Source organism: Opisthorchis viverrini, assembly GCF_000715545.1.
Source record: "Opisthorchis viverrini unplaced genomic scaffold opera_v5_115, whole genome shotgun sequence".
In the NCBI taxonomy this organism is placed as follows: domain Eukaryota; kingdom Metazoa; phylum Platyhelminthes; class Trematoda; order Opisthorchiida; family Opisthorchiidae; genus Opisthorchis; species Opisthorchis viverrini.
The window spans coordinates 1077566-1100839 of NW_008751773.1; the positions used below are offsets into that span (position 1 = coordinate 1077566).

The following is a 23274-nucleotide window of genomic DNA, read 5'->3' on the forward strand; positions in this document are numbered from 1 at the left end:
ACAAGCTCATGTTGCGTTGAAAATAGACTTCCTCGTCTTATCACACACACACACACACACACACACACACACACACTTGTCGCCATACATTCACTCAGTCCACCCTGACTGCACACGCATGGCAGCTTATCGACCTGGCGGAACAAAACTTTTACATTTATCGATCGAATTCCGTTGTGTTACCACCATACAAGAAACAATTCAATGGTGCACCAAGTTGTTTATCTCAATCTCCATGCTATGTGGGGTACACTAGGTTCACCATAACAAGCACTGTTACTATGGTATTCGCAAACAGTGCACCGGACTGTAGAGGTGAGTGAAGTTGTAAAATTCTTTAATGATGGTGCGCATTCAGGTATCAGTTCGACAAGTGGTGACACGTGTAACGAAAGGGGAGCTGTTTATCCACTGCTTGTCACGACAGGGCTGGGTGTGCCATAGGGAATGACGGAGCTTGATCGAAAGGTTGTAATTGGTACAAAGACTGGTAAACTTCTATTTTGAGCGGGCATATTTGAACATTAGGAGAATGCAACATACACTACAAAAACGTATGAAAACGTCGTGATTGTGAAACCGGTGAAAATAAGGGTTAAGCAGCTGGTTGGCGTTTCACTGGCCTGAAAGACTGACAAATCCAAAGGAAAACGATTTTTTTTACACCTACACTTTCCCTCCGCAAAGCGAGATGGCTCAGTGGTTAGAGCGCGAATTTACTGACCGGAAGGTCCGTGGTTCGAAACCGACCTCTGCCTCTCGAATTCCCCTGTATAGGCTTGGGCAACCTGACAGTATCCCAGCTCTCGTGCTTCCTTCGGGTAGCATGGCACTTAGGCACCGAAAAAGTGCTATAGCTGAACCATATTTTCCCTCCGAGGAAAAAACACCAAGTTCACTGAGTTTTAAATTTTATTTCGGAACAGGTAATCGGTCGACCGATTTAAAGATGCAGGCTAGCTGGTAGAAGATCGCAAACATCACATTTAGAATAGCCAAAATTCAGTATCCAACACTCCGGGGGTTATACTTAACTATCCTTATGTAGAGTATTCTTGTCAGTGTCTGTGTCGTAGAGATCTCTAGTGGCTGAATTCTTAGTTTCAGCCCTGGGACAACACTCTCAGTTCATAAACCACTTCGTTTGGATTGCAAAGCCCAGTTCGATGGTGAAATGCTTCCTAGAATGGAGCGCAAATGAGAAGGGGCTACTTCTTTTCAGTCTATTAAATTATTCCCCCGAGAGTCAAGAAGTGTACAGTTACCCTCTTGATCTGACAAAACTTTAGACCACAGAACTTCTGTTCGATCTTTTCAGGCGATTTTTCTGGGGTGATAAAGTGTAGCCAAGTGGTTCCAAATGTAGAAACCACAGGGACTCACCAGAAGTATTTTTCCTCGCCACTTGGCCTCTTACAGGAGAGAATCGACCATTCAAAGAACCAAAAACCGGTTAACCGATTTCTTCTTAAAATTGGTGTTTTCTGAGAAGGAAATTTTTCGAATTCGTACTCCATGAAATAAAAATCGTGCTTCAGAACCCACAAATGTTTAAATAAGGGACACTGGTTTATTCATACCAATATTCAGACTTCTAGTTTGTGTGACTATACATAGAAGCTGAGTGCACCGGGAATTACCACAGTAGTTGAGATCATGTTTGAACGCTTCAACTGCATTGGAAACAAACGTGTATGTACTGCAGATTGTCATGACGCTATTAGGTGGCTTCACTGGAGTTTAGGATGGGAGTTATCTCTCGAAAGGCATCAATTCATGTCAAATTTCATGGACTGGAATAGAATGCATTCGTTGACGCCAGCATTGTTGCGTAGCAAGCGAGCAAAACATGTTGAGAATAGCTTTAGCAGTCATGATGAACAATGGGACGGTTGGGTTTAACTTCAATTCCTTGATAATACGGGAATGTTTGCAGGCATAAATGAAGCGCATAATTACAAGGCAAAGAGAAGTGCGGTTGTTTGATGGCCTGTAAATGATGGACAGTCGGTCGCCTTTATGTAAGAGGAAGTATATCTGACACAGTTGTGCACGACCAGTCATGCTTAGGTAATTGGCTACTGTGTTTCTGACACGCAAGTTGGTGACCCATGTCCTCCTGGAAGAGGAACGGAGCTTGACCTTTGAACTTTATCTGTCTGTTCGACCCCCTTTCACCACCGAATGTAATCTGCGGCTTGCTGAATCACTAGCCTGCCTACACTGCCTGGAAACATCACAAACGGGAGATTCAGCAAGGTTCCAGGTGAGTCTTTCGCAAAACCAAATTTGGTTGCAAATGAGTGTACTTTGCAAATTTCGTGCAGTTTGTTTTCGAGTAGAACATAAGGTTGAAGGGAACTCGCGGGAAATGCGCCTACTGATGAGCCCCAAGAAGGACGAAACAGATGATAGGCTATCGAACAATTTTCAGCAACTTTATGAGTAGTTCGTTACGTCTAAACTGAGTTGCAATTGTTAAAATCCGTTGAACAAAATTCTTTGAAGAGCCAGTTAAGCAGTTTTTTAATGTGATACACGTTCACGAGAAGTGCTAGTCAGTCTAGAGTATTAAACGCGCGTCAATTTTTTGCAGCATGCCAAAAAAAAACAATATACGCGTTATCTTCCAGACATTTTAAGGACAACAAATGTTCGCAGATTTCATTAAATAATATACCTCAAGATCATAAGGGCCAGTCTACCAGTGAAAGATGCAAGCCCCTTGATATATACTGCATTGCGCTACGTGGTTTTAAACCCCTGTTTTTTAAAAAATTTCCGTTAATTGCCTTAGAAATAGGCCCCTTGAATTCAACAATCTACAAATTGTCAAACATGACTTTTTAACGTTTGTGATACACGGAGACAGTGTTACTTCCTTTGTGTTATGCTCATACTACCGGAAAGACGACCGATTCTCTCCCATAGTTTACGAGAATTTGACATTACTACTGTTTATGAGAGGTGTTATAGGCGTGTATCAGACAGAGGGGCATCAGTTTATCACAGAAGACGGCCTTGGTGGGACGGAAAGCAGCGCACCTTGTTCTGAAGCTGGCTGATCCTCAGTCAAAAGGTTAAAAGGTCAAAAGGTAAAGTACGCTAGGTATTGGCAGGGGGAGGCTCCGTTAACTCTTTGGGGATTCGCATTGCTACCACAACGGGAAAGTGATGAAGTCACCCTAAGCAGAAATATATCTCCTGAAACTAGGTTAACTTTTCAGTTTCTGCAGTAAATATCTGTATGAACCCGAATTCTGACTCCGAAAACCCGTTGATGTGAACCTATCGTTCGAAACCACAATGGACAAGTTACCAATCGAATCTGGAAGTGGCTAGGCTTCCTGATACAGCTATTTTGCTATTGGAAAACTTGTTCATTAAGAATCCTTCTTCAGACTGACAGCAAATTTGGTTACACGGTTTATCACCATCATGATTCGCCTGAAGACTGTGGAACTTTCTTGTCTTTCAACTCGTAATTGGTCTCAGTAGCACTGCGTTGGAGTCACCAGTGAGCGGGGATCACCGAACCTGAGCAGTTTCAGTCGTCGGAGCTCTTTCGGCAAACCGACGGTTCAGAAATCAAACTATCTTTTTCATTATGTCTTCTTCTCGTTAAGTCTTGTGGTGTCCCTAATTTAGTTATGACATACTACACAAGCCAGCGCAATTCGTTCAGGTAGATCTCTCCATTTGACCATCCACTTGACAAATCTACCGTATTTTTCTCTCGAGTACTAATTCGACCAGATCTAAGGGATTGTCATTCGAAGAACATCTTATCGACTAAGACATTGCAGAGAGATTTTCAGCGAGAATGTTTGACTCAACGGAGGACTAGGAAGGGACCGGTTGGTGTAAACCAAACAAACAACAAATCCATGGTTGCTAAAAAGCAGCTATTCCTAGGCATTCCCTTCAACTGGTTGTTTTACTACTGGCGTTCATCTCTCTACAGCTAAGTAAATCCACTGTGTAGTGGTTTTGGGCTCCAGCCACATCATAATCGCCAAAAAATGAATCAAAGCAGGGGGTTAATAGTCATCAGGTTGTTTATCGTGCAACTATTCGGCATCCACATATCGGTTCCTGTTCAACAAACGTTGTCATGCAGTAGCCTGTCACCCTGGCATTTCAACAGTTGATTATCATGCCAGGCGGCTTCACGTGTCACTTACAGGATTCGCGCGTTTCACTAACGTAACGTTCCTAACGGAGCACATCGACAATAATAACCTTACAATCAGGCAGGATAAAGCTAGCTCATGCAGGCTCTTGCCGGCTGAAACGCTGGCTTCATCCTGCTTTTCGACACCTAACATATCCAATCGATTCACTGAACAGCACGCGTGCGTTTGTGCGTTCACTTTGCTTAACCGACAGACGCGCAGGCACGTGCGTAAGCATGCGCGCAATGCATGCTCTCACGCACACATGTCCACCGATTCGTCAAGGCGCGTGCACGTTGTTTGCAGGGTGCGTTTGCGTTTCTCAGTAGATCGAAGACTACGTCGCTCTCATAATATCGACCGCCTTCGTCAGAATGCATTATTCCAACTTATGTCAAGTAGTTCGATTTAAGGCGGTTGCGAGAGACAGAAGTCAGATTGGACTACGTTGTCCACGCCCGAAATCTCCACTCTTCAAAGTGCGACCGTATTAGCAAAGCAGAAATAACGGGGTAGCAGAAGAGCGCTTTGTTATATTTGATTGTGCTATCTAATCCGTACACAAATTATGGGTGGAGACAATTGTTCTTTCAGCCAGTGTGACTGGTGCTGTTTCTGGACACGAGGCGCCGCTTAACAGTGACTCTCTTCCGCGATGCCATACATGGCTGATGTACTTACGAAAGTAATCCAGTGGCAATGAAATAGAAGTTTGTTTTCCGGTCTTCGTGTAAATCCAGGGCTTTGCAGGCGACCTGTATACATTTGTTGGACAAAGGTTTGTACGACCATTTGGGTCGAATTTCCGGAAATAACAAAACGAAAAGCGGGGTTACGAGCGGTCCAAGTTTTAAGTGCTGAAACATCGGTTCTCTTTGGTGCGGTTAAATAATAGAGCAAGATTCCACAAAATACAGGATGTCAATATTTCAACTTCATTTCTTGAGCCAGAGTTATGAAACAATCAGCGAACGAAATAAATAAGAATAAAGTTGCATACGCTACAAGTTTCATAATATCGTGAATTCATCTTGAAAACAGTTAAGCCCAAATTAATTAGTTTGGCCTCATTTGAACTGACTGAGGGACCATCATGTGAACCGCAAGAACCAGACCCTAAGCTGGACCCAGATCCATATAGGTTCCCCTATCGGGTTAACACTAGGTGACTCACTGTAGCACACAAAACCCCTTGAAAACCCCATAAAGGATAGATTCAGCTGGATTTCCAGGTGAGTCTCCCGCAAAACCAAATTTGTTTGCAAATGACTGTGTTTCGCAAACGTGCAATTTGTTTTCGAGTAGAACATAAGGTTGACGGAAACTCGCGGGAATGCGCCTACCTGATGAGCCCCAAGAAGAGCGAAACCGGTCGTGGACTGTCGAAGAATTTTAACCAATCTTATGAATAGTGTATTACGCCTATACATGTATCATGATATATCGAATATCGTACCAATGGAAACATGAGACGGTCCGGTGCGGCACATTCAGTTGCTTGTAAACATCATAAACGAGAGATTCAGCTGGGTTCCGCGTTCACCTGCAACTGAGTACATGTCTGCAAATTAATTAGTTTAGCCTCATTTTATCTGACTGACGGATCATCATCTTCCGAACCGGAAGAACTAGACTCGGGTTAACATTTGGTGACCGATCCTAAAACACAAAATCCCTTGGTCGACATTTTACAGAGATTTAGCCTGACTTAGCTGATTGGTTCTCCCTCCGTCTTAAATTTCGACCAACCTCTTAACCTAGTCACTTGGCCTAACGAAACGTGTGTATCAAAAACGAAACGTTGTCCAGTAATAAATCATCCGATTATTACCGAAATTTTCCAGAACAAAACGATTACTGTGGATAAATTTTCACTTCCATGTGACTGTTGGTGCTTCATACAAGTGCTACCGATAAAGCAGTCGTGTTCCCAACATTAATTTTGTAATAAGGTCTTTGTAATTGGCACCTTATTGCCGCGCAAACTAGAGTAACCAGGGGTTCTTAGTTTTTAGAATTGAATACTAACATGGTCGATAACACGATTTTCAAATGAATACAAAATAAACGTGTCCAAACATCCACAGAGACAGACTGATAAAATCGGAATTAAGAAGACTGTAATGTTCCAGCGGCGTACGGTGAGGATTCCCGTGAGCCATTTGCATGTTTATCGAACCGAAACTCCGAGTTTTTTAGTATCCGTTTTGTATCTACCCAAAGATTGTCTATCAGACTTGCATTGTTGTGCATTTTGGACAGTCAGCAGCACTTTAGCACTCCCCACACACCAAGCTCTCAAAGAAGGCTATTCTGAAGAAAAACCACTCCCCATGAGAGTCTAGGGTAGGAATTTCGCGACAGTGTGGCTGTTCTTGTGTCTGAAGTACTTATCACCTTCCCCTAAAAAAATCAACAAAATTGTTATTAGAAAATTGATTTCAACCGTGAATTAAGAAGCTGGATATGGCGATGTATATAAGCGTAGAGAACCACATAGCAGACCACAGCAACTTGATTCACGAGAACTTAAGCCTGGAAAGTTTAATTGGATAATATTTTTTGACTCAAAGTCACTCAACAAGTGTTGAGATTACCCCTACAACAACAGCAACTTAGACATTCTTCATCCTGGCGTTACCACTTCGGCCCCAGATGCGGTTACGATCGAGGTTGGAAAATTCTTCCGTCAAGTACCGTTTTGACGAAAGATATTCCGAATTCCAGTGGAATCAGGAGACAACCAAGTAGTTTTTAGGCAAGTGTGAATTCCGGTTTCAACTTTTATTCGTCTACGGTTCACGGAAAGATGAACAGACCTTATGTTGCGTAATTCAGCATGGGACTAGCCCAACATGTGTCCGAAGCTGACAGTTTATGGTCTGCCTTTTCTGAGCACCACTTTGTGATATTTTGCAAACTTTTGTGGGTTTCTGTCACTAGTAGTTAACCATCTTAGTAGACGTAATTGCTTGTTTGAGGATAAATTTCGGCGGGTAGCAATAGGACTTCCGACGAGACAGTCTCGGGAAACGAGGCAGAGGTTCAGAACAAGTGACGCTGCTGTAATATCACGATACCTCACTGATCGGTTAAAAATATTTCTCGAGTGTTTAGACAATTTTTAACGAACTGATTGACTGGTACTGGATCACGGGAATTACCGCCGGGTAATATTCTTACTGCCAAAGTATGCCAAAAGACCCCTTTTCACCCTAGCGGTTCCTCTTAGCGAAGTGGAATGCATCTGCTGGGAAATTGCTGGGGTTTTTTCAAAGACCAGTGTTCTAGTATAATAGCCCCAAAGCAGATTTCATTTCAGAACGGGGTATCGGTGATCTCTTTTTCTGGACCACTGTTAGTATGAAAAGAAAGCATCAATTCAAATGACACCAAAAGCTGATAGTGTGCGAAAAACTACCCCTTTCAGTTTGAGGCCGTAGCCCACTTCCCAGTGCATGGAAATATTACAACAGAATGAAATCAGTCGGTCCTAAAAGCGGAAGGAGATAAACAGTGAGAGTAGACGGCTAATTTCCAGTTTTTGTCTTCGCATCTGAACGTATCCAGGACCTTGTTTGCTGACAAGAAATCTAACGACAATGATGTTCGCTGTTTCTGGAGCTTAAGGTTTGCGTTTCAAATCTTCCGAAGGTTGTACTTACTTTTGAAACACTCAGAGAAAAGCCTTTTAAATGCAAACGCTGGAAAGCTATTGATTCAAATTGGTGGCCCTGATTGCTCCCTGCGTTTTCAATTCGAGTTCAGTAAAATGGGTAGTGGTTTGTATCCACCTGCTTATTTCGAAAATCCACCTCAATCTGGATTCTATTGCTTTTAAGCAAATAGTGAAGATTATGGAGGTCGTCACAAATTGACTCTGGGCGACCATCAACAGGGGAGGCTCATGCATAACCAGTTAGATGGAACGGAATACTTTGGTGCAGTAGTCACTTGTTGAACGTTAGGACCACTACCAGCAAGCAGGATGTACAAAAAGCCACTGAGGTTCTAAGATCACCAACAAGTTTAGCTTGTGTTCATACGAAGAATACGCAGTTTCCTGGAGCAAACTGCTCACATGGTTGCTGAAAACCTTTTGAATGTCTACGACTGGTTTCGCTCTTGTTGGAGCTATTAACGTAAGCGTAGTCTTAAAGGATTCGTTAACCCTGTGTTCGAAATGAATACAAGTTGCGCAAACTCATCACGTACGCTCATTTGTGCGTCAGCATGGTTTTAACGGGTGCCTTAACTAAATTCCGGTTGACCGTCTCATCAAATGAATGTGCTGTACAAAGGCCACTTCACGTGCAAGTTGGTATGGTATTCGAGATATTGCAGTATATTTTCTTGGATTCAGTGACGAAGATTCGTAATATCTTGTGCAGATGACAAAATTGACAACTGTTAGATTTGTTCCTTTAAATATCCAAAAAGCTGCATAAATCAGTAACGACGGTCCTTGATGATCGTGTTGGTGGTCACTGAACAAGCCATTTGCATCCAGGTTCACAGGACCCTATTTCGAACGGGATTGTCAATACGTGGATTATAGATTCACGAGAATTTCCGGGCTCATCACTTCGTCGCAAAGAATTAACCAAATTTATGGATAAAAAACCTTTTTATACAATGGAAGAGGGAGTTCAAAGGAATGTTTTTTTTCAAGCGGACCAAATTCTCCAAGCTGAGGTAATATTAAGCTATGAGGCTGTGTGAACTTTGGCCGAGCTTGGAATGTTGGGAACATAATATCTGAAAAGCCTTGTTTTCAAACCGCTATTCGACGTCTATCGAAATATTTTTGTCAAATGCCGTGTATGAAGCATTTCGGGGAAGTATTAATCAGGACAGAACCATGAGATGACCAACTCGCCCACTTTTTCGCATTTCCCAGAAACATCATACCAATTATCAGCTTCACGTCTAAGTAACCAAGTCGCTTAGTCGCCAGCCTATCTCATCGCACATGGAATGTGCACATGATGGGTGTGGAAGTGAGGATTACATAAAAGCGAGACAGCCACCCTCTTATCGGCAGTTGCTCGTTCTAATGCCAATGCGTTTTTTTCCGCCCTCATATTTAGTCCTTTCGCAGGAATTTTGACCCCCCCCCCCCATAGAGAGCTATTTAATTCTGATCTGAAACATTCCTACAGCACCCACACTGGTATAGGAAACTGGAACCGGTTTACTTACACCACCCCCATAACAACAAGCTGACATATCGCTGTGGCACTCCACTTGTGTGTGCACAAGGTACTGTATATCCCTCTCCTTACTGGCAGATCAGGGACAATTTGAACTTGGTGGTTTCAAGTGGGTGAGCATGAAAATGACCCACATAGTTGGTGGATGGAAGAGTATTTCATGCGGTTTTACCTACCAATAAATAAACTAGGAATAAGGGCGCAGGGGATGACCAGGATTATGTGTGTCGGAGTTTTAGCCATGAAGCACCAGTTGATCATAACGAATGTTGAAGCTGCGCAGGTCGTTGCTATTCCACGTCACGGTGACTGAGTTACCGTCGTTAAGAGAATGGACTTTATGGTGGTAAGCTGAGCTACACTGCAGGGCGACTTGTTTCGACACACACACACACACAGTTTCGCACATCAGCTTCGCCAATCTACTGAGGTTTCCCGAACACACTTGATGTTTTCCAGTACACAACTCCGCTACTGAGGCCTTTCTCCTTCCACCAGTACAGTTCGTCTTTAGAAAAGGTATGCTGGCTGCAGAGTGTGTGTGTGTGTGTGACCAATCAGGAAACATTTTCTCTCAGCTAATAAACATTCACCATGCGAAGCTAAGATAAGTATTTTAATGATGATGATAATAATAATAATACAGTGAAATGTAAGGGCAACAGCCATTCTATAATAGCCTAAGGTTGTTGACATACTAACTGGTTCGAAGTGTGTGCTTCTGGTTTGTTCCGCAACTTACCAGTTTGAACAGAAGAGTAATTATTCCCTGGCATCCTAATCCTCAACCGAGCGTGTGTCGACTTCAGACGCTACCGCTCATTGTTTTTACTGGGTTCAATCGCTGGGGTTTACAACATCTAACTCTGCTCATCACGTGAAACGGTAACGACTGACCGTTTCGAATGCCTCATTACCAGAACTAAGTCAGCGTGCATCAATTAGGTCGGAATTGCTGCATTTGAGAGTTGTCTGCCGGGTACTTTTATGTATGCTGTGTTCTTGTGGTTCATAACGTGTCCAACGCACCAACGAGTCGCCTCAGTATTTCAACAAAGAATGCTGTTTTCCTTCGACTTTGTCTGATTCTAAAGATCTGCTTAAGTATGAAGGCACTATTGGCATCTACTCAAGTTTTTTGCCAACTGAATGAAATGAGCATCCGGCTTCAAACGTGAGGTAGAACGGCCTGAAAACCTGCACCCTCCAGGCCTTTTTTAAACACAGAATTCCGAAAGGGCTTCCTCCGACGCGAACTCATCATTTGGTGGCATCAGATCAAAGATGGTCATTCAGAAAATGTAACTTCTTGCAAATTTACAGATCGAACGGAACTTCGACAGCTTGATTTTATGGGCTATATTCTGCCTAAATGCGGGTTAATCACTCTACTGAACAGCCACTTGTAGCCGAACGGTTTAGTTTTCACGCTTGTATCTCGGGAGTTTGAGAATCTCTGGTGTCTCGTGAGGTGCGCATTGCTGATGATTCCCAGGAAGGATGAAACAGCGGTACAGTGTCTACCGGCTTTTCAGCATAGTTTGCCCTCATTGACAGGACGAAATCTCAGCTGAAGACGCCCAAACCTCCTCACATTATCAATGCCTCAAATGGATAAGCTCAATCGAATGAAGGAGGGACCGCCTGTTTATTATCATTATCAAAACCTGCCAATGCTGCCGCTAAATTAAGGCAGTCATATCCACTGGAAACTGCTTCAAACGGTATGGGGAAGTGGGACTGATACCTGTTGGTAATGAGAGAAGATCTTGTACTTTTCAGTTGACATTTAGTCCTGTCATTGAGGTAAAACTCTGTTGAGAAGCCAACAAGCACTGTACCACTGTTTCATCCTCGTTGGGGATGATCAACATTGCGCAACTCACGAAATTCAAAGGAGTCCAAAACAAGTGACCTATGGCTGGTAGTTTGAACACTTAAACGTTCCCCTGTGAGAGGCTGACCAACACTGTGATTAACTTGCAATTAGACGGGCTATGGCGCCATTCATCTTCCAGTTACGGAAACGACGTCACGTAGTCACGTATTGACTAACCGCTCAACTGGTGACTTCTCAAAAGCAAGTTTCCCTCATCTTGTGAAATTAGCCTCTGCCTGAACTACTTACAGATTGAGGGTAGCGTGAGATTTGATGGTTTAACTTTCAATTTTGATGAAACATCCTGAAGTTTCCTGAGATGCACAACTTTGATGATTTTTAATTAGGATCAAACAGCTGTGCTTCCCGGCTTTACAGCATAGATCGGTTTTTCTCACAGGATGAAATGTCACTTGTCACTTGACGGTTATTTCAGCAGTGTGGAGCACCCACTTTGTTTGCCCTGATTACTTGTTGCTGCACAGAGCGACTCTCCTTTTCCGCCTTCAACTTCTCAGCTAAACAAGGAGGGGTGAGACCTGTTGCGGTAAGATTATCGACGGTGCAAAACAGTTCGAAGATCATCCTTCACGGACACGCATTTAACAACAAAAAGTTAGCTGTGAGGGGGAGTCGTGATGCGACGAATTCTGTTGCTCATATAACCTGTCTATAAATTTTGAATGAATTCAACTGTCCTTACCATGTATCTCAAACGCTAGGGAACACGCATGTTGAGTGGCAGCATTTCGAATTGCGATTGTGAGTATGTTACTAACGTTTTGATAGTAGTGAGAGAAATGTTCACCTTTTGACTTGTTTCGCCTCACCAGAGTGCTCATTTCTGGACATTGTCTTGACGACATAGGTGGAACCAAAAACATATTGGTTGCGCACATCGCTGCTAGTAGGCTACTCTACAAAGGCTGCTACGGGAAAAGTTTTAGTCGAATCCGAGGGGACCGGCAAACCAATACATCGCTCAAGCGTGAACACGTTTGCATGCTACTGACGGGAGAATTCCAGTGCGTCCGGCATGCACTGGTAGAGCAGTGGCGACATGCTCGCCCCGCATGTCAGATGTCCGGAGTCCAAACCCCCGCACGGTCAAGATTGTACACTGTTGATGAGCTCGAATAAGAACGAAAATCAAGCGCAGTGCTTCACTGCTTCGGTGTGGACTCACCAAAATAATAACGAAGGAAAGTAATATGGATGTGAATTCTACGAATTCCACAGTCACCTACGAAAACTTCAGGTATGACTAGGTTTCAGAGGAACATATAATAAGTGTGGCCGGCAAGCACAGCCATAGTTGGCACTTCATTGGAATGGCTATGGGTAATCATCGCCCACCTGATGAGCTCCAAGAAGGGCGAAACAGGTCAAGGGCTGTCGAAGCGTTTTCAGTAACCTTGTGAGTAGTCCCCCCCAAGAAAATCATTGCATAGTTTACTTGAAGTCCAGGGGGTCTTCATTTTTGTGCTCATTTCGATGGTGATCTTTTTATAGAATATTTTGTGTGTGAACCGGCAGGGATTTTCCAACTAAGACTTTCAAAACTATGACTCGCAGAAAGAATTATCGAACGGCATTCACAGGACTAAGTTAATTTGATCATTTTCAACGAATCTGAAGTATGTGCTAGATTTTTGACATGACACTACTTATGAGTCTGCTGGAGACTATTCGACAGTTCATTACCAGCTTCACTCTAATTAGGGCTCACAATGTTAATATAATTCTTGAAGTTATCACCAACCCTATTTTCTAGTTGAACACCAAATTGGGTGCACGTGGTGAAACGCACTCACCTGTAAAACAGATTCAGCTTAAATTCATCTGGGGTCCCTGTTACGATCAGTTTCGTTTGCCAATTAGTGCACTTTGCCACAGTGGTCCAGACGATTCCCGCTGTATTATTGGAAGCTGTAAATTCTGATGTGAGTATCGAGATTCAGACCCATCTCACTTGCTAACACCAGTCATCTCACCTTCACAGATATGGTATACAGAGAAGATGGAATAAGGCCATACGCGAACACGGCTGCCACCTACCCACTGCTCACCAAGTTCTAGACAACTGAGCATTTGAGAACTCTGGGCCATATCTTCTCCACCCGAGCTCCTTTACATGAAAGATAAATTATTGAATGGGTTATGCTGTCGGGACCCTTGTGACACTAAATTTAAGGTTATCCATCCAAGGAGATAAAAAGTAGCTGCTTTTTGCCCATTCATCGAGGCAGTGTACTGGCACATGCACTGTTACGAACAGGGTTGCTGAAGTTGCGTTCGGCTGAGTGAATTTTACGAAATTCTAGAGAGACACAACAAGTTGCGTTGTTAAAGTAATTTAATGAAATTCATCTATTCAGCTTCTGCCTCTCTCCATTGTGCTCGGGCTACGGAGGGAATAAAACAGCATATTTTCACGGGAGTACTAACAGTGGGAGAATAAAAAGAAGGACAAGACCAAACGCTTGTGGCGGTAGCTATTTAGATAGTTCCGTAAAGTTGGCTTATCGGGTTGTCAGCTCTACCCATCTCAAAACGCACTAGCTAGCTTCGAGCAGATCGTTTTGAGCACAAAGTGAATTCATTAGAATTCACACGTAATGGTTCTAAAAAACTGTACGGTTTTCATTATGAGTACCGTTACACCAAGATCAAGGTTCGTCACATGTGTAAGATGGTGATAAGTGAAAATGCAAGCCATAGTACCAATCAGCTTACTTGGATGACGTAAGAAGTCTTTAAATAACCATATCAAATTCCGTAGCCGAGTCCTGTCAAGTGAATGGATCGATTTCTTACCGGGGAAGTTAACTTAAAGCATTCCTACACGTTTTTCATACACCCTCATTTTGACAAACCTTTAACTGACCCCCTTCTGGTGTGCTTCCTGTTCATCACGAAAAGCGAGTTTTGAAGGAAATTTGACCCGATCCAATGAAGTAAATGAACGGGAGATTCACAAAATGCCACTAGTCATTTTATGAGAATCATAAAAAAGATGCGAGACTTGGACGATCACAAGTTGTGTAGAAAGTCCAAGCAAACTGGATCTCACAGAGGTTTGCGTGGGCGATAGCAGCTGGTTGTATTCAGTTCGTTCTGATTCTTTTACGTGAAGTCATCGCAGAGTTAGCTTGAATATATTGCTATTTTTTGGGTACTCTCAGAAACATAAGTCAGTTCACAGATTGTTTCGGCGTAGTCACTGGAAACAGACACGTCCGAGTTCAACACCCACAGCCTCGCGCCCGGAAATCTTCGGATTGGGTAGGATCACATCGCGAATCGGTAGTCTTTGTGCACGAGTGTGGACTTCGAAGGTGGATTTTCCGTTAGGTGAAGCATACTATATTGATGCGTTTGAAAAGAGAATGGGAACAAAGGCATACATCAATAATAATAGAAGATACCAGAGGGCTAAGCTCTTGGGAGTTGGAATAAAGGTAACTCTTTCAAAATTCCAGTCAAATTGAGGCAAGACAGAAGTTGTGCAGAACAACTGTCACATTCACGGACTCATCAGATTCTGGGTATTTAAACTTTATTATTTATTATTTTCTCTAACACTTGCCGATCCTCAAGGGAATCCGAACTGAAAGGTTGTCAACAGATAACAAGAAGCACCCCGAATTACGTGAACGTTTAAGTTCTTCAAATTGAAAGATGGAGTTGGCCCAAGGTCGGTCACTTCTATCTTTTAATTTCCTACTTGTTTTCCTAAATTATCTTTAGATCCTATAATAGACTTGTCACCGCTGAAGCTTGCTGAGATCAGTTCAGGCATACACACTCACCAAACTCAGCTTTCTTCATAAAAACAGGTATGATTCAAGGTACAACCATGGGAGGAAATATGTACGCACGTACCTGGCATCCATTGTCAAGTTTCTCATAACGGAGCAAGGGCCCGTCTTCAGTGAATTCCCGGTCATTATCAGAGAAAAATCGTACTGAGTGAACACCTTCCGAGAAACTGAGTTCCGAGCAAACAAGAGTGATCTGCTGTGAAGCCTTTGCATTGAGCATCTTCAAAAAATTCAACTGGTCTTGAGAGATTTCGTAGTCAAACTGTGGAGGAAAGTTAAGATCCAGACACTTAGATTTGGATCAGGCAAAGTCGATTGGCCATAAATATAATGTGGTTAAGAGATAACTAAGACTGTAAAGGGAATTGCATCGAATTTACGATTCCAATAACTATAGAACTCAGGAACTGGGAAGTTGCATAGTGTTGCAAGTATGGTGTCGTTCACCGGTAGGAATGTGTTTCCAACCGCTTCGGAGCACAGCAAAGCTAACGCTTTTGCGCCTGTGTTTTCAAAGGTAATAGATAACATGGCAATCGGAACCTGTTCGTTTGAGCGCGGCAAACAAGGGGGTAAGGCACCCCAGAAGAATGGATGGACAGACATCTCAAGTTACCCCGGAAGTAGATCGATTATGACATCAGCCAATGGTATGAACTCATAAACTAGGTTTATATTAGTTTTATGTCGTTACTCTCTGTATGGAAAACGACCAGCTGTACAAAATAGCTGAATCGTCAATTTTGATTAATACAGGGAGCGAAAGCCCGCCAATATTAAGCGACTTCGAAAGATGGACTCGAACTCGTAAGTGGCTGGGTTCTTGAATAGCTATCAATCCCAGACAGTAGCGTAGACAGGTTTTAAATGAGCTTAGCCTAGGCACCCTGTGGGAATTAGCTACTGTAGATAGGTTTTTGTAATATCTCATGGTATCTGCTTTTGCGCTATATCACTTATGACGCGCTGTATGACAGTGACCACTTCTAGGCGGGAACAAACAACAGCAGTCAGCCAGAACTGGGTTTAGTTTATTTAGTTTTATTGTGAACTGAGGCGAACATTTTTTGATAGTATGGAGAAATTTTGAAATTCCATCCGATATTTCATCTCGCAAGTAAAATCGACCTGTGCATAAAAGCCGGAATGCACGGTACACCCACTGTTTCATCCTTTTTGGGTTCGAAACCAATTAATATGAGTGGATATTCGAACGCAAAATTTCCCTGTTACTATTGAAAGGCTACATCAGCCGGCCGCGGACGACTGAACAACAATGCTACTAACTCGGGCATAGATAAGACATGGCGTCACTCATCCTTCAGTCACGCGATTCATATCGTGTGGTCACGTGCTGATTGGCTACTTGAACGATGACTTTTCAGGTCGAAGTATCACGCGACTTATGGGAGTGATTCATCCTCTCTAAGCTATGTGGTTTGTCGATAGTATGAGACTTTTGAATTTCAAATATTGACATTAAATGACCGCCTACAGAAGGAAATCTCGATTAAAGATCAAAACTGGCCCAACAACAGGACTGATCAAAGCCCAAAATCTACGTCAAGAAGTTGCTTTCCATTTCTTCTTCCTAAAATATGAATTTTATACTACTGCGTATCAACCCTGATAAATATTAGGCTCAACGGACACCTTGGTTCGTGGAAGCTTCTGTCTCATGAGCTAAGTATGTCGTGTGATAATTGGAGTATATAACTTATATACAGCAGTGAACCGGAATATTTTCATACGTACCCTTGATTGTCCAGTTATTTGCGAAAACCAGATAACATCACCAACTTCTGCTGAACTCATGGACGTTTGGGGATAGGATGCTGTTTTTGGTTGAAGACACGTTTCACCAGTCCGCAAGCGGCAGAATACTTCAACGGCATCATTAGCTATGCCACCGTTTGGATCGATCCAGTAAAATCCTGTTGTGATTGTGGCACAAGAGAAAATACACGAATTTCTTCATCGTATCATCGCAACAAGCGAAATCTCGCTTGTTGCAGGCAACGAACAGCAAGTTAGGGACAACACTTCTGTAGCAAATACTTTTACATACAACTATCGTGCTGCTGTTAAGGTGGTACCAATTTTTTCGAGATGTATTCAATGCAGAGTAAATAAACAAGCGACCAGACATCAACTGTACCTCCTCCGATAGTATTAATCCGACCTGACTGGAATTAGTTTGTAGAGTCTTTTTTCAGCGTGCACTTTAGTGAAGCAACCTGGTAACTATTTCCATCACCTAAAATACATCAGTAGATTTGACGATCTGAACCCAAGTTCATCAAAGTTCCGCAGTCTTTCGTTCGTGGTCCACGACCCACCTATTAACGTGATGTCCTTTTTATATCAGTATTATGATACTGTATTATTGTTAGAATTGCGCGAAAGTGAAACTTGGCTTGTGTTAGCTACCATTCCATCCGCTGTGGTGGTTTGTGCTAGCGGTCGCAACAGATGTCTGGTGCTCATGTCAATCGCTCAGTCGACCGACGAAGATGAGGGAAGTCATTTGACAACCACGTGTTGAGGATATGATCGACTACATGGTCGCACACTTTGGTGTGAACAGGCATCAGATGGGCATAAATGTGGAAATGATTGTATACTTTTTATCAGCCGAATGATAGAGAACTTCATTCGACCCTACACTGCCATAAGTCCACATCGGTGATAAAAGGCTTTCACAAAGAGAAAGCGCAACCTTTGTGTGGGCCAAGCTTCTGAATGTCTTTCGGAACCAATGAATGGCATAACAATGGAGAAGAAATCCTCAGCTACTATGTAATTAAGCACGAAGTAGATGGGATATCCTCATGTTCACCCTTTTCTCATGTTTTTTCTATAAAAATGTGAGTTGAAGAAGGTGTCAACATAAAATTTTGCCCAAAACAATTCCGCTAAAGTTTGATTGCTGGTAGGCCTGTGAAGGTGACAGATAAATTCACTGGGTCACTTATTCTTTTCCTGTGAGGAACTTTGGTGATTGACGAGATATTCACCTAGTCTTGGCCATTTGAAAAAATTGCATAGGTAGCTACACACGCTGTGGTGATGAGGCTCACCATAGTGTTAGCAGAATGTACATAAAACCTAATTTTGAGGATCGTTTCTATTTAAAGAGGGCAAATTACATTTCTGAAGCGAGGGCAATGACGAACTCCACAAAAAGCGTTTTTGCAGACAATCATGGTCAACAGTATATTTATCATATATAGAAGACGCATTACTGACCGAGTAAACAATGAAGTGGCCTTTGTACAACACATTCAGTCGAGAGGCTCAGTTAGGATTCGCATGAGTTTCTCGTCAATATCAGATTAACTTGCAAACGAATCTGTTTTGCCGATTGTGAACAGACGCTGTTCAGGTAGAACATAGAGTTGACGGAAACTCGCGGACTATGCCAACTTGATTGATGGACACGAAGAAGGGTAAAACCAGTGGTGAGATGTCAGAGAGGTATGTTCCTCCAAGAATTAGCAATCTTCTGTCAGGTCGAATACGGAATACTGGGAAGTCAATCATGGACCCATTGAAGAACATACCTATGAGTCAGTGAGATTTGTTGCCTAAAAGTCTTTAGAAAACTCCTGATCTCAAGGTCAACAGTTCAGTAATATTTGCCATTAACGGCACAAAGCTACTTTCTGGGCTTTCCTGAGTCGATCGCATCTTTGCAACCCACCACTCACCAAACACCGTAAAGATGAGTTTGATACCTCCGAAATTAAAGCAACAGGCCTGGCCGATATGACCCCAATGCTATCTCAATTACGAGATGACCTGGAATAAGGCTGGATGAGTCCAGGAGCTCGTGTATTACTCGCGTGAAGATAACACTTTGTTTCACAGGTGACGGATGGACTCATTTTATCGACCAGAAATTCTCGATGTGGTGTTTTTAAGCTTGAAGATCTGGAATGGTTGACACGGGCTACTTCCACTTCCACCTTAGGATTGAGGATCTGACAAGTTGGAAGCGGGTTCAACTGTTTTAGCAAAACGAGTACTTCAATGTATAGCCATAAGCTGCTGGTGTAGGTCACTTCTAACCACCGGTGACATGGGGTTAGTGTACTGGAAATTATAAAAATCTGTCAAGGGAAAAGACAAGGGTCGGTTGGGCTAACTTGTCGATCCCTTTGGGAGTGAAACAGATAAAGCATCGTTGAGGTAGTGTGTGGGCAGGCCACCGCAAATAAGCACACACCATATCGACGGTCCACTGACGTGCAGTGGACTGGCTACGGACCTAACACAATCGTACCCAAAATGATCGCCTGCCCAGAATCAGAGTTGCCCTTATTTGATGCTTTTCGCCTAGGAATAAAAGATAGCGCAACGAATTTAGTGTTTGGTTCTAACATTTCGCCGTATCATATACCTACCTAACTAACGTGTGATTCGTCTGTTAAAGGACAGTTCGTATCCAAAAACATAACTGGGTTCAATATTCAAAAGAATTTCGCTCGGAAGAAGTTCATCATTCGGCTGGCACGGACAAGTCTAGTCAGGAAGTCAGAATATGTGGTACGGTTAACCGAAAGGAGCCAGAAAACACTGCGAAAGGACACTAATAATACCTTTATTGAAGTTACACACGTTACAAGTGTCTTATTTATTTGAAGGGATAAAATATAAGCGGGCTGCCTGCTATTTTCCCCATACGGACAAAATAAGTTGTATGTATTTACTTACCGTCTGGGAACTGAGGATAAGCCGCAGAAAGATGTCTGCAAGAACGGGCTGGGTACCTTTGACTTCCATTGGGCATATGAAGGGATAGCATAGACTCATCTCCAAACATTTTGGAATAACCGACTGCCGGTGGCCCTGGTGGTCCTGGAGGTCCTTCGCTTCCAATCGGACCGGCCAATCCTTGCGGTCCGTCTCTTCCTATTGGACCCGCTGGACCTATAGGTCCCGGTTCTCCCATGAAACCTGCTTCTCCAGGTAGGCCAGGTAGACCAGCAGGGCCCGGTTCACCTGGCAATCCAGATGGACCAGGATAGCCTCGTAAACCTGGTTGCCCGGTCTGTCCTGGATTTCCAGGCTGACCAGGATCCCCAGGAGGTCCTGTCCAACCTTTGTGTCCAGCAGGTCCGGGTTTACCTTGACGGCCAGGGGCTCCATCAATTCCTGGTCGGCCAGCAAACCCTTGAGGTCCATCGTCCCCTCGTTCTCCAGGGGCACCATCGGGCCCCGGTTCTCCAGCATCCCCGCGGCCTCCACTTGGTCCTGTTGGTCCAGGAATTCCCGGTGGTCCACTTGGACCAGGTGGTCCCTTCTCGCCGGCTGGACCTGGCTGTCCTTGCGGGCCTCGCTCACCAATTAAACCTTGTTGACCCGGAGGTCCTGGTTCGCCTGCGGGACCCATGGGGCCAACTTCTCCATCCACCCCGTTTGGTCCTGGCTGTCCAGCTGGTCCAGAAATTCCAGGCGGTCCTTCTTTACCAGCTGGTCCGGGCTTACCTTGAGGACCTGGAATTCCCATTGAACCTGGAGGACCCACAGGGCCTGGACGTCCTGGAGCACCCATTTTGCCCTGAAATTTAAGCAAACAAATTCACTTGAAAAACAGTCGGTAAAAGTAAGCTATTTTGCATTGCTTTGTAGAGAGCATCTTACATGACGCGGAATCTCCTAAATTTATTTACTTATATTTGAAATCAAAAGCATTTTTAGCATTACTCCCAAACACAGGAAATAAGAAAAACGCCATTTTTACTTACATTGGCCAGGTGAATGGCTTACTACAGATGAAAATGATAATCATATTAAGGTGAACTTAGTGGCGTCCACTTTAATAAAATCTAGCGAGGAGGTCTCCAAAAGGCAAAAGCAGAAATATGAATCTTCTATTAGTTACCTGGGCTCCTGGTGAACCATCCGTTCCGGAAGCGCCTCTTGGTCCAACTTGGCCACGTGATCCAACAGGCCCGTCGTCTCCCGGTGGGCCTTTCAATCCGTCGATTCCAGGGGGCCCCACAGGACCTCGAGGACCAGGAGCACCTACAGGACCAACAGCTCCAGGCGAACCAACGGTTCCATTGACACCATCCAGACCAGGAAGTCCAGGTTCACCCGGAGCACCTGGAATGCCAGAGGGACCCGGTGGACCCGGGTTACCCCGATCTCCAGGTTTCCCTTCAGGTCCTTGTAAGCCAGCCGCCCCACGTGGACCGGGCTTTCCGGCTTTTCCTGGACGTCCGGGTCGTCCATCCATACCATCACGTCCTCTTGGTCCTTCAAGGCCAACTGGACCATCTTCTCCGGGTGTACCAGTGTCTCCCGCCTCACCCGGGTCACCAGGCGGACCTTGAGGGGACAAAGCATGAGGGGTTTACGTATTTTAATTAATCCTCAACTAGTTGGAAAACAGTCAGTTACCACGTTCAAATCAGTTCACGTTCACCCCAATACACTGGAAATCTTGTATCCAATTTGTCAAGGAAGAGAGAAAACAAACGTCGCGATATCTCAACGGTTACCTTATTAATTTAATTCGTGGGCTTAAAAAACAGGATCATATAGAGAAACGGAGAACAACAGTTGAACCCTGGACATTTAATGACCGTGAAATTGATCAAGGGATTAGTGCGATGGCAAACACATCGTCTGAGTCAACGCTCAATGCATTCATTGTTCCAACTGATAAGTCTTAATTAATGTGATTTCAGCAACTTCTGTCTCAACTTTTGCAACAAAACATGGAAGCAATTTGAGTTTAATAGCCATTTTACACTTGTCATTTTCAGCCTTGCTGTACGTCCCTGCATTTTTAACTTTTACGAATGAAGACTTTTATAAACTGGTTCGTTTCTACTCTGTTTCCAGTCTTAGGTGTAATATGCGGCGTTTTTGTGGTCTTCTGGATTGGTCGAACAGGTTGAGTCGTTTGGCTTCTTCCAAACGACACAACTTCTAACCGATCCAGTCACTTGTGAGGTGCGCTAGGTTTATCGATCCACAAGTATGGGATGATGAAATCAGCCAGATTCCATCCTCTAAGGTGTGCCGTTCAACTTCTTCGCAAATTACGAGTTGGCTTTCAATACTTACCTGAAGCATTGGGAGAGGTTTGAATCAGATCTAGTCTTCAGCATTCACATCCGAAATTAATGTTACTTTGTTAGCATAACTGGTTATTGGTGGTCGAATCGAAGTAAAGTCACAACAACCCACTGATGACGTCACCTCTGCTGGTGAAGAAGCGCTTAAATAAAATGGCCAGGCTTGCTGAATGGTGAGACTGCTGACTAGAGGAAGTGAACTTGAAATTTTCACTATTTTATGATGGCTTACAACAATGTTACATGTTTCACAAAGTGCTTCTCCGCAGTAAATTTATCGAGCAAGCGTAACAAAGTACCATGGTTACCCGAACCATTTATTAACTTAATCCTACGCTATCTGTACTAACTACAGCAACATATTCACTTTAGGACTTTTCTTAAAAAATGCAAGTCCAAAGTATGCCAATAGCCAGCGTATATTCATACACTGGGCCTGGATTATCCCTTACAAAGTCATGTTCTATCAAACAAGTGGTCACTAGAAGTTTTGCAGTTTTGTAAGAAAAGTTACTAACATCATGATTTATTGTGCCGAGCATTCTTTTGAGAAAAGGGATTAATTATAACCACCACTTGAATGAGGATTGACCATAGGTTCTGTAACGTCCGGCTGAGTCGCCAGTTCGTTCCAGCTGAGTGCTGTCCCCGCTCCAGTGCCTAATGTCGGAAAAAGATTCACCGATGAGGAACTCAACAGCTTTATTGCGAACAATCGAGTGTGAGAGCGTGCGTGTGAGAGCGTGCGTGCGAGAGCGTACGTGCGAGAGCGTACGTGCGAGAGCGTACGTGCGAGGCCTCAAGCTTTTTATTGGACGGATGTTGTCTGACCTTGGTCCAGCGCTGTCTAGCTTCGAAACGAGACTGTCGGGCGCTGCATATTGAGGGGGCGTTGTCCGCCTGGTCAGCATCTGGTGGGCTTGAGCGTCGCGACAGACTTCGGGCATCCAGTGGTTACTTTCAGGAATCTGACCTTCCCGATAAGTTCATATCGAAATGTTTCAAACAAGCCCATAGGTGGAGGGTCCCATCCCATCAGCAATATATATATATATATATATATGGCAATAGAGATATGTATTATGTGAGGTT

The 23274-nt window shown here is 43.6% G+C and overlaps 3 protein-coding genes across 3 annotated transcripts in view; 2 read left to right on the plus strand and 1 right to left on the minus strand.

The window, feature by feature from the left end:
* Positions 1 to 281: 281 nt before the first annotated feature.
* T265_05920 (hypothetical protein) lies at positions 282 to 20665 on the plus strand (the record flags this gene model as incomplete). Its single annotated transcript, XM_009171055.1, has 3 exons — positions 282 to 315; positions 11786 to 11814; positions 20063 to 20665. 3 exons carry the CDS (start codon positions 282 to 284, stop codon positions 20663 to 20665), a joined length of 666 nt encoding a protein of 221 aa, XP_009169319.1.
* The window catches only part of T265_05921 (hypothetical protein), a gene marked incomplete at both ends in the record, with an annotated part of 29712 nt that continues 20638 nt past the window's right edge, over positions 14201 to 23274 (minus strand). Inside the window, 5 exons of the mRNA XM_009171056.1 lie at positions 14201 to 14631; positions 15153 to 15353; positions 16847 to 17025; positions 19808 to 20654; positions 20979 to 21427. Of these exons, the coding sequence (XP_009169320.1) occupies positions 14488 to 14631; positions 15153 to 15353; positions 16847 to 17025; positions 19808 to 20654; positions 20979 to 21427 (1820 nt within the window). The remainder of the gene's footprint in view (positions 14632 to 15152; positions 15354 to 16846; positions 17026 to 19807; positions 20655 to 20978; positions 21428 to 23274) is intronic.
* The window catches only part of T265_05922 (hypothetical protein), a gene marked incomplete at both ends in the record, with an annotated part of 13630 nt that continues 12925 nt past the window's right edge, over positions 22570 to 23274 (plus strand). The window contains one exon of the mRNA XM_009171057.1: positions 22570 to 22582. Within this exon, the coding sequence (XP_009169321.1) occupies positions 22570 to 22582 (13 nt within the window). The remainder of the gene's footprint in view (positions 22583 to 23274) is intronic.